General features: G+C 44.2%; 1 protein-coding gene across 7 annotated transcripts in view; it reads left to right on the top strand.

The window, feature by feature from the left end:
* Nucleotides 1–13,897, top strand: part of PARVB (parvin beta) — a 515,092-nt gene that overhangs the window by 337,626 nt on the left and 163,569 nt on the right. For all 7 annotated transcript variants that reach the window (XM_085652456.1, XM_085652460.1, XM_085652461.1 and 4 more), the window contains exon 6: nucleotides 778–893. In XM_085652456.1, the coding sequence (XP_085508582.1) occupies nucleotides 778–893 (116 nt within the window). The remainder of the gene's footprint in view (nucleotides 1–777; nucleotides 894–13,897) is intronic.

The raw sequence follows: 13,897 nt of genomic DNA, 5'->3' as shown, positions 1-13,897 counted from the left end.
AATGCAGATTTTATATAGGTATTGGATTGCTTTACATGAGCACCGGTTACGTTACACAAGGGCACATTCAGGCACGGGGAGATTACATGATTTGCCCACAATCACAGGATGTGGACGCGACCCCGAGGCTCGAACCTTGGTTTCCAGCACCAAAGTCGGCAATCTAGCCGACGGACCACATCCTCTCCCTAAGTAAGGACGGGGAGGGCCGCTGCCTCCTCCGTCGGTCTGCTCTCCCTGCTCTCCGTGCCCGTATCTGGGTGAGCAGGAGGCGGACGTGGTGGGCTGCAGTCTGTCCGCCGGAGCGGGCAGACTGCCATACAAGTTGCCGGCTCCTGAGTCTTTACAAACTGTCTTGGGGAAAGTTTACCTCAACAAACAGAGGGTCATTGCATCTCTTTTTCAGTCTACTAACCCAGTGCCAGTAGGGATGATATCATCATGCATAGCAAATATGCACACTCCAGATTACACACGCGCCCTCTGCAAGAATGCCTTGCCTCTGAATGGTCGCAAGCAGAGAGTTCACTTGAAGATAGTGTTGATAAAGGCCGGTACTCTGTGCCCTCTGCATTGGTGGAACACCATCAACTTACTACTAGACAGGCCTTTTTTGGACCCTCTTCCAAATTTGCACTTTTTATTATTATCCACATTCATATACAAATTTGGAGTTTACAAATAGGGATTCTTTTTGAATAATGCTTGGAAATATGAAATGTATTCATTTTCTCAAAGTCCGTGTTTGGTAAAGCACATGTTTATATGTTTTTCAAGCTATCCACGGAAAGAACTTGGTGGCCATCCTCCACTTACTAGTAGCCTTGGCTGTGCACTTTCGGGCTCCCATCAGGCTACCTGAGCATGCCACAGTGCAGGTGGTGGTTGTAAAGGTAAGTCAGATCTTTTGTTATTTTCAATGCATGTTTAATTTTACATATTTGATTTTTTGATATGTTTTGCTGCTCCTAAATACCCCCAACAGTTAATTGAAAAAAACAAAAATTGTACATTTACCTACATTTGGGAAATCTCACACATGACCTTTGTATGGAGAATCAATACTTGTTGAATTGTGGACATTTGATTCAGGTAACTAGTATACTTATTGATAAGTATTTCCAAATTACCATAACTTCTGAAAATGTTTCCCCGGTGAACAGAAGTACTTTGCGGGACTACAAAAGGCCAATGGTAGATAGACCGTCGTCAGGTTGCCACTGATTTAGGCCTGCATCAGATGTCCCAGATATTTGATGCATCAGCCCAAAAAAGGAGATCAGTGCATGTGGAGCTGTGAAGCTAGAAGAGCGCTTTTTTCTGTTGGTTGGCACCCATCACCCTACTGCAACTAGAAAATGGAACACGGGGGATGAGGGTGACTGGGTGGGGGATTTGGGAGTGATAGTTACAAGTGGCTAGACCCTTGTGCAGACGTACTTTGTTTATACAGCTGTTTGGTACAATGGCACCTCAAAGACAGCAGGACCCCTGGATATCTGGCTCATCCCCGGGAGGAACACAGAGCCAGCAGAGGAGACTGGTACGTTTGTGATTGAATCTATCCATGCTGCTTACTGCCTCTGAAGCCCATTGGGAGGTCTTTTCATGCAGTCTTAAGGTCAATCAGTGGTCTGGGCAGTGTCACTAGCGGGCAGTGTTGATTACCATTAGGGTCAGATGACTGCCACCATTACTATTTCACTCCAAATAAATAACCAATTTACTCACTCCCTGTGGGTATTTGACTCCCCCGGGGTAGTGAAGTCTTGCAGTCAAGGATTACTGTAAGACATGGTAGGTGTGAAAAGCGCTGGTTCAACTTGACACTGTAAATAAAAAAGAATAAACTCACTGTACTGTCAATGCTATAGCATCAAAGAAGAATAGGAATTTAACCGGTACCTAAAAGGAACAGTTAAACTGATAAGAATAGAAAACCACAAGTGCTTCCACCCTGTAGAGCTAAGATATGAACCCCAAATGTATTCAGAGTATAGACTTGCAAAGTGTTACATTATCAGTTGATGTTGATTCCTGTTGCCAATGTTATCCAGTGAGTAAGCCTCTGTGAGCTCCTCGCAATTTCTGGTCTCCACCATTTTACTACAGTGTTTTTCAGTACAGTGCAGTCAATGAGACTGAGGCAACAGACAACATACTGCAATGTAGCTAGCTTGCCATTATTTTTCTGGGCCCTGGGTACAAACTGGACTACTGAATGGGCAAAACAAGCAGTTACTATGTTTTCAGGTCGTAAACGGTCTGAAACTCCACCTAATCAAGAAGGTAGAAGGAAAAGCAAATTCTATCGCACCAAGAGTTTCGGTCTCCGTTTCCAGGTGGCTACGAAGTATCCAGTAGTTGGAGTGGTAGGGCACAGTTCAATTGAGAGCACTTAAGGACCCAACTTGTCTCAAGAGTTTCCACAAAAAGTCAGATGTAATTTCATTTCATTATCTTTATTTCAACTGCACATAAGTCATAAAAGAGATAAGTACAATTTAATACAAAGCATTATCAGATTTCCAATATAAGATATACATCTTTAAATAACAATATTAACCAATAAAAAATAAAAAAATCATCATTGTTGCCTGAAGAGAGTATCAACCAGAAACTCATCCATCATTTAATTAATCAGATACAGTGGGAATACTCTCATTGTACCATTAAACTACTTCTAATGTTCCACATTGCAGCTAGAAATTTACTAACCGCAAAAACAGTTAGTGGAGATAGATCAGATTTTAGTATTCGATAAGCATCCAAATGTTTCCTAAACCCCCATTTTTTGCATAAGGGAACAATCCACTTTTTCCTGGGCTTCATATTCGAAGGACAAAAGAACATTACATGAATATTATTTTCTAACTTCTCAATACAGGCAGGACAATTTATAGTAGTTGGTGGGTGCCATCTACTCGTAAGAGCTCTAATTGGGAGGGAATTGTGTCTCCATTGGAGACATAATTTCCTGAGACCGATGGGATTAATGTCATTCAGCACTGTCTCCAATTTATAATAATCTTTCATTAATTAAAAGGAACTTGTCATTGAGCCCACTTTGTCACTCAATGACCAGGCAGACAAGTTAGTCGTAATACATACTGACCAGGTCTTTACGGGATATGGTTCTGCAAGCCTCTTCCGGATTAGTCCATAGAAGAGAACACCCCTACCTCTCAAACTCATCCTTTATATATTTTAACCATGGGAGTTTCTGAATAGTTGGATATTTTAATAGTTCCAAGAATTCTTGCCTATAGATACTAAGTTCAGGGGTTACCCATAGACGCCTCCAAAAAGTTAGGGGCTTTAAACCTAGTTCCTCCCTTATAGATCGAATTCCTAAGTCAAGCCTGAGAGGAAGGAGGGGAGAACTAATAGGAAGGGAAAGTAAATTCCTAAGGAATTTGTTTTCCGTGGCAACGATTGCAGGGGCACAATTGTGTCCCCACAACTCGCCGCCATAAGTTACTGCCCCTCTAGCCTGCATTTTGTAAATCTCAAGTGGTGGTCCAATAGGTTTTACGTGAGATTTATTCCAAAGTTTGATAATCCCCCCCGCTTTTTGCATTAACTTTAATTGAGATTTAATCTGATGTTGGGTCCAAACCAAGTTTTCATTCAGGGTCAGTCCCAGATACTCAAACATCTGAACTCTTTCCAAGGTGACACCGTCTATAACCGGGTTTGGACGAGATGTTTTGGGGGGATTAAAAATCATAAACTTTGTTTTGGCCGTGTTTATTTCCAGCCCCCGATCGTGACAAAAAGAAACAAAAACATCCAAAACTCGCTGGATACCCATTGGGGACTTAGCAAGTAGCAGGGTATCATCAGCAAACATAATCGCTGATATCCCTGTACCAGCGAGCTTTGGAGCGTCTCTGTTGGGGACCGCATTCAAATGGGAGATAACTCCATTTACATAGAGACAGAACAGGGTTGGCGCCAAGACGCAACCCTGCCTGACCCCCCTATCGACGGGGAAGCTAGATGTCAAATTTCCTTCTCTCCCACACCTGACCTTTGCAAAGTTGTTGGTATGAAGTCGTATTATAATATCCAATAAGGGGGGTGGAATTCCTAAGTCCCGTAGAACAACCCAAAGCTTCATACGTGGGACCAAATCAAAGGCCCCACGCAGATCTACAAAGACTGTATATAGGGAACCGCCCTCCACCTTAACCGTCTTCCAGAAAAGCATATTCAGTCTAAAAATCTGATCAGTAGTCGATACACTCTTTCTAAAACCTGCCTGGTAATGGCTCAAGACCTCAGATTCCTCCATCCAATCCAAAAGACGGTCTAAAATCAACCTGGCAAAAAGTTTCTGGGCTACGTCTATTAGGCTGATAGGCCTATAATTGGCTGGGAGGAGGGGCAACCCCTTCTTAAAAATAGGGACTACCTCCGCACCCAGCCAAGTGGAAGGAACCGGCATGCCAGCAGAAATTGCGTTGAATATTATTAAAAGATAGGGCGCCCATACTCTGGGTTCATGTTTATATAGATCTCCGGGCACCCCATCCAACCCTGGAGCTTTACCCGCAGGAAGAGCGGATATAGCAGCCTGTACCTCAGCCAGAGTAAAACTAATCAAATCTGTATCAGGAACATCACTCACCAACAATTCGCCCGATAAAGCCTCCATACAGGGATAATCCCCCTTGTACAGCAGGCTAAAATGATCTTCCCAAACTTCTGGGGCAATATTCGGGTTGACTGCTGGATCCGGTTCGACTGATCCAGTAGTCACAATCTGCCAGAACCTCCTCGGGTCCCTATCCATTAGGGCAGTTGTTAAGCTAACCCAGTTCTCATTTCCCCACTCAAGCTTAGCGTGGTGAATGAGATATCGGTAAGCTTGTCTCCTTTGTTGGATAACATCCCTATTTACATTATCTTTTAATGCATTCAACAATTCAGTCTTTGCTAATCTACATGCCCTATTATACCAGGGGTGCTTTCTACATGGCCTTCTCCTGCAGGGAGCTGGAGGATTTAAAATCTCTATTAAGCTAAAAAATAATGCCTTATTAAGTTCGGCCATTTTTCCATAAGAATCAGACCGGGGTTGATGCACAATAAGGACAGCCATATCTTCCAAAACTGGACTAACCCTAGCGTAAACTTTAGATAAATCATCTGGGTTACTAGCCAATTTGGCCCATCTTACCCTACGTCTACTATTAGAGAGAATAGGCCTATTAATTTTATCAGATTGCAGTAAAGATTCATCCTTACGCAAACCTGGTAGTAGAAAATCCAAAATCAGGGGATTGTGGTCACTCTCCCCCCTAGGGAGCACCCTGAAGTCCTGGACTCGATTCCATTCCTTACATTGGACAAAGATATAATCAAGTCGGGCCTCCCTACCATGTTTATTGAAGGTAGGCTTGGGGGGGTTGTCAGATTTTGTTCGTCCATTACATGCTCTGATATAGTGAGCCAGTACTAGGGAGGTAATTTGGACAGCCAAAGGAGCCCAATATCTTACTGTAGGGCCTGCCACAGGTGGGATTTTCCATAGGTCGTCCTCCTCCTGGTTTATGGCATCCAGCAGCCCCTCAAGTGGTTCAAAATGAGAATTAAGATCTCCACCCACCACTAACAGAGTACCCTCAGGAATTTTAGTCAGTACAGTGGATAACACTTCAATGACCCCTGACTCGGCAGAGAGACTAACCGATCTTGAATAAACATTAATCAAGGCCAGTTGTAAGCCAGACCGCCAGTTCAGGAGTACACAATGCACATCATCGGACCCTGTATCTAAAACAGTGGCACTGCAGCCCAAGTGAGTGGCAACCCAGATTGTTAAACCCCCTGACAGTCGGCCCCTTCCTCCCCACCTAGCAGGGACTGAAAATGAAGCAAACCCTGAACGAAAGTGATCTTCCCTGGCCCATGTCTCCTGGAAATAGCATATATCTTGAAGGTCTATAAATGAGCCCCATTCAAGACAATTGAGCTTGTTGGAAAGACCAGCTATATTCCAAGAAAGAATTTTTAATAATAATGATGGGCCACTAAGAGTATCAGGGGGATTTTCAGAAGAAACTTCTTTAATTAAAATCGGGATTTGTCTGGAATGGACGCTATCGGGGGAGAAAACCATCAGCTGCGGATGTACACAATAAGGCTCTCCCTCTTCCCCACTAGAGCCATTCTCCAATTGCAGTCAATCAACCTCCTCGAGGCAACTAAACCTATTATAACAGGAATAGTCGTCCAGAGTAGGCGGATTGTACCTAATGTGGCTCTACTTTGGGAAGTGGGTCCCACCCTTATCCATTCTTCAATATTCCCTGAGTAAGCGTGAGTATTTCGTGGTGGATAGAAGAAAGATAGTGGAAGAGGTTGGATAGATGAGCGTCCTATGTTCCCCCTCCAATTGAAAATATATGAGACAATCTGTGGGTTTCTAAAATTCACCAGAACACAGTCACCCTTACTTTGCTTCATGGTATTTCCCAGCCAGCTAATCCTCCTAACTATCAGGACATCAGCTCTCATAGGCGGGGGGAGAGGCCTATGGGTATTCAACCAACTAGTCACTTTATTTTTTAGAGAATCGTGGGTTTCCAGGTCAGAGTTAGCAAGCTCTGGCACTCCACTCAAAACTATTACGTAAGGAGCTGCCTCAGGAGGGAGGTTCACAACATTTTTCCATCTTACACTACTGAGATCTTGATTGCCAATGCCTTCATTCTCTTTAGAAGTATTCCCTGCTTTAGTTAAATTTGGTTTAGGTAGAAGGTTGGAAGACCTTACAGGGAGAGATGATTGATTCTGCGGTATTGGAGACATAACGGCAGTAGGGGGTAGTAAATTTGAGGGAAGTAAGGATACGCCTATTGGAATCGTTTGGGTAGCTGCTATAGGTTTTGACAGACCAGCCGAGTTAATAGTAATCGGCAACAGGGGCTCGGCCAAATTCGATTGAGGGGCACTTTGAATCGTACCATTATTCCTCAAACGATTGACAATAACCCCAGTAGCCATTTCTATTTCTTTTAGTCGATCATTAATAGTGTCAAATCTAACCATAAGAGGGTCAAAGAAATCTTTCAAAGCATTTATAAAGGTGTTAATTAAGGAATCCTTAGCTCCTCCCATCCCCTCCCCAAGAATAGAAGAGGGAGGCTTCAATTGGGAAGGTGTGTGTACAGGGATTGGGGTAGGTGTTGCATTAGGAATTTCAGTTGGCCTTGAATCCGCTACAGGGGCGATTTCCACTAAAGTATCACGAGTACAATCTATTCTAGCCTTTTTCCCCCCCTTAAGCTTCCTTGCACATTTCCTTTTAGGTACAGCCCCCTCCCGTACGCCTCGCACGGCTACCGACTTAAATTCACTCCCCCCCACCTGAGACAACTTCCGATAAAGGGGCGAATGGACACTCAGGAATAGGCTCAAGCGAATCACGCCGTGAAGATATGCTGGTCCTAAGCTCCTGCAAGACTGAGTCAATTGTTTGGTCGATGCTGTCCATTAAAGCAATATGTGATTTGTTCATATCCTCTGGCGATCTAACAGATGCAAGTAGACCTAGAGAAGATCTTCTGGTACTTTCGATACCCTCTGAAAGGCGTCTTTCTAATATATTTAACTCCTTGTTAACCACAGAATTGGCCCTAATAAGAAACTTATCCAAAGTACCTGGGACCATTGGAGATAACGGCAAAGATTTCTTCCGCATAACCATTGATGACATTGTAAGCCCAACAAGGACCAAAGGGAAAGGCCCGGTCCGGTCTTGTTCGTGCTTGAACGGTCTTAAACGGGCCCGCCCTTTGCCCCGGACTGCGTCCCGCACGCGTCCCGCTCATGCGAGACTAAGCGTGACTTAAATGACCGTGGGGAGGAGTCGGGAAGAGGACCCAGGTGCAGTGAGTGATGATTGCGCAAAGTGCACTGGTCCTCGCAGTCCCAACGGTAATTATTCCATTAAAAAAGCACCCGTGCCTGAGTGATAGCCGGTCAGCTCCTCCAGGGCAGTTTCAGCAAGTAGAAAGTTAAAAAACACAAAGTCCTAGCCTACGAGCGGCTCCCCAATGCCGTCAGATGTAATAGTTTGAACACAACTTTGGAGGTCTGTGTTTCTGAAAAGGCTAGGTTACGTTTTTCCTCTTGAAGTGGGTAGCACTGGGTCGCCTAGCAGTACCAGTCTCAACATGGAACTGAACCTTGAGGTTCAAATCCAATTCTGGTTCAGACCACAGAAACTTTATAAGTGGCATCTGGAAAGAGGGTGAAAAGTGTTTCAGATTCACTACAACTCGATGCAGCGAGGCGGAACCAACCCTGCACCTGGAGTGTGAATACAGAATACCCCTGAACCCTGCCGGGCTGGACAGAACAGACAAGTGGGCACACCATTGGCACTAGGTATCCTGAGACAATTCAAGCACACAATGTATGACGCAGGAAAGCATTTTGCAGCTCGATGACCCACATTATTGATGGAAAGTCCAGGAGTGGATAAATGGAATCCTACTAACATGGAGTTTTCAGGCAACTCCTAAGTACTGTGCAACATGAGTGTAATTCATCTCTTGAGAAAACATCTTTATTCACCTAGGATCTTTACATGTTGGGGCACATGAGCACAAGTGTTGAAAACACTGTCAGAGCAAAGTAAGCAGAAACAGGCAAGCACTTGGGGATATACAATATGAGGGGTGTGAAAGTAAGTAGTATATGACGTTAGGAATCACTTAGACACCATGTTCGAAATATATTTTACTTCACCTCCTCCTGTTCATCTGATACGTTTTTGCGGCTTCTACAAAATAAGGCCCAGTTACAGATCCCCTGTACCCACTGGCAAATCACAGGCAGTGGCGGCTCCTCCGCAAAGGCGGAGAAGCGTAGCCCCACTGCCATAAAGTAGCAAAAGAAAATACAAAATAAAACGATAATGGAATGTTATCATTTTATTTTGCCCTCCTGATGTGGCAGTGCGTGAAGGGACAGGGCGGAGCTGCAGGGGAGGAGTGGTAGAACACTTGTGTGCGTGATGACTGTTTGGTCGGCCCTCTCGGGCCGCCCAAAACAGTCATGCGCACTTTCCCCCTTCTCCATGCAGGCTGAATGGGGAACATGCCCACCCCTAAAGCCCCTGGCTGAGCGCCGTGTCACGGCGCTCAGACAAATCCCAACGCTGCCTGCATCCTGTTCCGACCTGGAGTTGGACACAGGCGAGCAGGAGAGAAGACACGGGACCCGGCGGTGGCTCGGTAAGTGTTCATTTTTTTATTTTATTCAATGCAGATCATGATTACGAGCCGTGCCGGTCGCCCCTGATCACAGGTTCCGAGCTTACTTTCCAACTAGGGACAGGGAATCTGGTGGACTGTAACCCACAAACCATCATCCCATTACATGAGTGTTCTGGGCAATGATCAGTCCTGTGAGACTTAAATAATTATTTGCTACCAAGTACCAAACCTCCTTTCACCGCGGAAGGACTCGAAAGAAATCCACAGTATATAATTTTGCAACTTTATTAATCAACTTCCTAATCGAGTACAGACAATTTGAATAAATACAACGATAAAAACAAACACAATGCAAGCAACTAATAAGCAAAATATTCAGAATAATTTCAGAATTTCACTAGATGCTGGAACTAGTCTTTGTAAACCCGCCCCTATCTTCCAGCCCCTGACTAAGCTGTTTTAGCACCAAAACTGCACATTTGAGTTTCTTGAGGTGGCCTCAAGCCCACATACTTTAGCTTGAACAACCGCTTCTTGTTCTGTACTTTGAAAAGGTCGATTTCTGTTTCTGTTTTAGATGTGACATTGCCGAGTGACTGATAAGACCGTGCTTGCTCCAGGGAGGCAATGGCCTTTGAAAGGGATGTCTGCAGCTCACCCCTGGCTAACCGATCTCCCAAGAAGCAAATTTAAAGATTCTATCTGCCTAACACTTTGTTGTACTAGGCTTGAATACACATTTTTGGACTATTTAGAAAGGACCGGCCTTGTGAGGAATTATGCAAGAATTAGAAAATTAATGTTGTCGCACTTTCACTAAATTAAATCACACATTATAAATCATATTGATATATATTTGAATTATTTATACAATGCCAAACTATAATAAAGTAAATAGTTACATGTGCAATCAATACTTTATGCAACACCTGTTTAGAAATATAAAATAAGAACTTAAATAAATGAATATACAAATATATGAAATGCAAAGCGGCACGTAAACAGAAAATGCTAAGATTAAGTTGCATCTCTCTTTCATCTGTCACATATTTAACTGATATGGACCACTTCTTTTATCATTATATAAGGACCTGAGGATTGATAGAAAGCACCCAATGCCCCAAAGTAAGCGAGCTGTAAAAGTGAAGGCGATGAGGTTATCTTACTTTTGACTTTGCTGGAGCACACAATGTTTTTTTTCTGGATAAAACATTAGCTTGAGTCAATAAATATCTGCAAGGTTGCCTTTTTCAGCTCATACTTGGCCCTTCAGAGTTAGGTCCTTGGCAACAAGTTTTGCACTTCTGATTTCATGCACTGCCTTGAAGAAACCTGCAACTTTATGCATGATAACGAGGAATAATAGAGTGCAGGAAGGTCGTCAGTGTGACCTGATCACAGCAATTTCTCAAGGAAGATCACCTTGCTTTGTAAATGCCATTGACATTTAAAAACAATAAGAGCAATATTTTCAATTAACTTTCCGTTGCAATAATGGATCCATCCATGGCTCCGGTTGGTGGAGTCCAACAACTCAAATCTTGCCAAGGCAAAAGTTCTGCAATCACATGTCTTGGAAAGTTAAGAGGTGTGGTTGCTGTTCAGTTTGGAGAATGTAGACTTTGGTCCATGGAGTATTTGTAACCATCTCTGCTCTTTCATACTGTTGCCTGTAGTTAAGTTGCATATATTCAAGTTTGACTTCTAATCTGTCTCTTGACTTGGTGAGAATATATGGGAGAGAAACAAGTTAAGGCTCCTAGCAACATGGGCTAAGGGATCATGCTGGGCGGCTTTGTTATGATCCATGAATTCTTCCCAGAATAGATCCAAGAGTAACCTAAAGCCAAAATGGCAAGATGAGTGGGTCAGCTATTGTGTTGTATTTGGTGAGTTAGTCAGATCCTTAAAATACCGTGCGCAACACACCCCAGCGCTACACTTGTGGGTGAATAGCCATGCTCACAAATACGTATTGATGGATTGATCGTTGAGAAATTGGGTTTTCTCTCAATATTGACACAAAACCAACTCATTGACATCAAGAAAATCAAAATTGTGGCACCAAGTTAGCAAACAAACCATTAAAGTAAGAACTGGCCTAGCTACAAAGAGTGCGTCATCAACTGTAATGACAGTGAAGAAAAACCGTTTCCACCAGTGATGAGGCCAGTTGCAAGAGGATGCTGCTAGAAAGAAATACTCCATGCCAAAAAGCTTACATGTGGGACACGAAACAACATGCTTAACATATTGCAAGAATTTAACAACATTGTCATGAAAAAAATACCCTCTGCGAGGCCAACACGTCTTGCACTGTTTGTATACTTAGCAGCCTTGTAATGTTCATACAGCGGCCAAAAACATCTGAATCATAAATACAGCAACCCATTTGCTCCTTGGTATGGCGCACGTCTATTGGCCGACACCAGGGAGGGCCCCCTTAAATCGTCTGGTGCAAAGCACCGGAGGTTACTATTTTTTTTTCTTCCTTGGGGGAGACGCAGAAGACTTTCCGCGCCTCTCCCTGCCCCCTACCGCTCATCTGTGATATCAGTGCACCGCGAGGCATTCTGACATCACCGCTTTCCCCACCGGAGCCAAGGACAGCCGTAGGTAGGTCTGCGCCCAACTCCGGTTGGGGAAACAGGCTGAAAACAGCCTCCCCATCTTTCAGGGAGGCCTCGTTTGAAAGGGGTGGTGGATGGAGGTTTGTGGCTCCCCATGAATTCCAGACATTTCCATCACAGAAATGGGAGGAAAATGTGTTTTTTTTCGACAAAGTTTGAAGTTTGCAAGGGATTCTGGGTAGCAGAACCTGGTGAGAGACAGACACATCACCCCATCCTTGCTTTCTATGGGTGTCTTGTTTTAAAAAATGTACAGGTCCGTTAAGTTTCCCTAGGTTCCGGCTGTGCTAGGGTCCCAAATCAACAGCAAGGCACATTGCAAAAAAGGGTCAGTTTTCTGTGAAAAAATGTGATGTGTCCACGTTGTATTTGGGGCATTTCCGGTTATGGGCACTAGGCCTACCCACACAAGTGATGTACCATTTTTATCAGGAGATTTGTAAGAATACGGGGTGGGTGGAAATTTATGGCTCCCCGCAGATTCCAGAGCTTTCCATCACATAAATGTGAAGATGTGTTTTGTTTGTACAAAGTTTGAGGTTTGCAAGTGATTCTGGGTAACATAACCTGATGAGAGCCACGCAAGTCACCCCGTCACCCCATCCTGGATTCCCCTGGGTGTCTAGGTTTCAAGCACGTACAGATTTGCTAGGTTTCCCAAGGTGACGGCTGCGCTGGGGCCCAAAATCCACAGCTAGGCACATTGCAAAAGAAAAATCTCAAAGCCTAGCGGACTTTCTGATGCCCTGTGGGGGAAGGGGTGGGGGAAACATAGCGAGGGCTATTGCCAAGGGGGGCAGAAAAACGGAGGACATTTTTTTAGGGGGGATGGGGGCTTTGGCATGCCCATTCTGAGGAGTCCCCACCCCTATGTATTAAACAAAAAGCCAACATAATCCCTGGTGCCTAGTGGGTTTACAGCCCCCTCCCCCACAGGGGCAAATCAGGGGCTAATGCCCCCTTCTTCCTCCTGAGGAGTCTGAAAGACTGTGGCTAAATTTTTTGGGGGGTAATTGGTGCCATTGGCGTGCCCATTCTGGGCAGCCCCACCACTACGTATAATAAAAAACCTAATCCCTGGTGCCTAGTGGGCTTTCTATTCTCCGGGGGGGGGGGGGGGGTGGAGATAATGGGCAATTACCCCATCTGCCTCTGGGTAGGGGGTTGCAGAAAGACGGTCTCAATTGTTTTGGGGAGGAGGGGGCATTGGCATGCTCATTCTGGGCAGCCCCCATCCCTACGCAATAAAAAACATAATCCCTTGTGCCTAGTGGGCTTTCTGCCCCCCTGGGAGACATATCAGGGGCTGTTGCCCTCATCAGCCTCCTGGGGGGCAGAGAGACTGTGGCATTTTTTGGGAGGGGCGGGGCCATTGTCATGCCCATTTTGGGAAGCCCCACCCCTATAAGCATAAATAAAATGAATCCTTGGGGCCTAGTGTGCTTTCTGCCCCCCGCTTCCCCCCGGGAGGCAGATTGGGAGCAATTGAAAAAGAAAGAAAATATATATACATTTCAAAGGGTATACATATCCTATATATTATTAATTGAAAAGCACTCTCGGGGTGAGTTCCGTTACTTTATTGGTCGGACTTGTGCAGAAACAGATGCGTTACGGCGAACACCTTCCTCGATATTAATTGGACGAGTCAAAGCCACCATCTCCATTTTTTTTAACCATACTTCCATTTAACAACACTGAAAAGGGACCAAAGTTACAATTACAATTGGTTCCGCCATCTTAACATGGTGCGATTTCTTTCCGAAACGATAGTATGCAACAATGTATGATTATTTCATATACATTCTCATAATTAATCCTTATTGTTATTTCTTCCTGTATTTTCTTTATTCCTTATTCAACTCGATCTCCTATTAATGAATCTAAATGAACTTAAACTAGCTAGTTTGTTGTTTTTATGAACCTGCTCGAAGGATTTCACTTCATTTTTTGCCACCATGTTGAAAATGGATTATATTAATACAAGGGACAACACAGTGGTTGAACATGTATGCATTATACTGGTATCTCTTT

This window comes from Triturus cristatus, chromosome 4_1 (genome assembly GCF_964204655.1).
Source record: "Triturus cristatus chromosome 4_1, aTriCri1.1, whole genome shotgun sequence".
NCBI lineage: Eukaryota > Metazoa > Chordata > Amphibia > Caudata > Salamandridae > Triturus > Triturus cristatus.
Note: the sequence above shows the minus strand (reverse complement) of the source record. Positions and strands in the feature narration are given on the sequence as shown.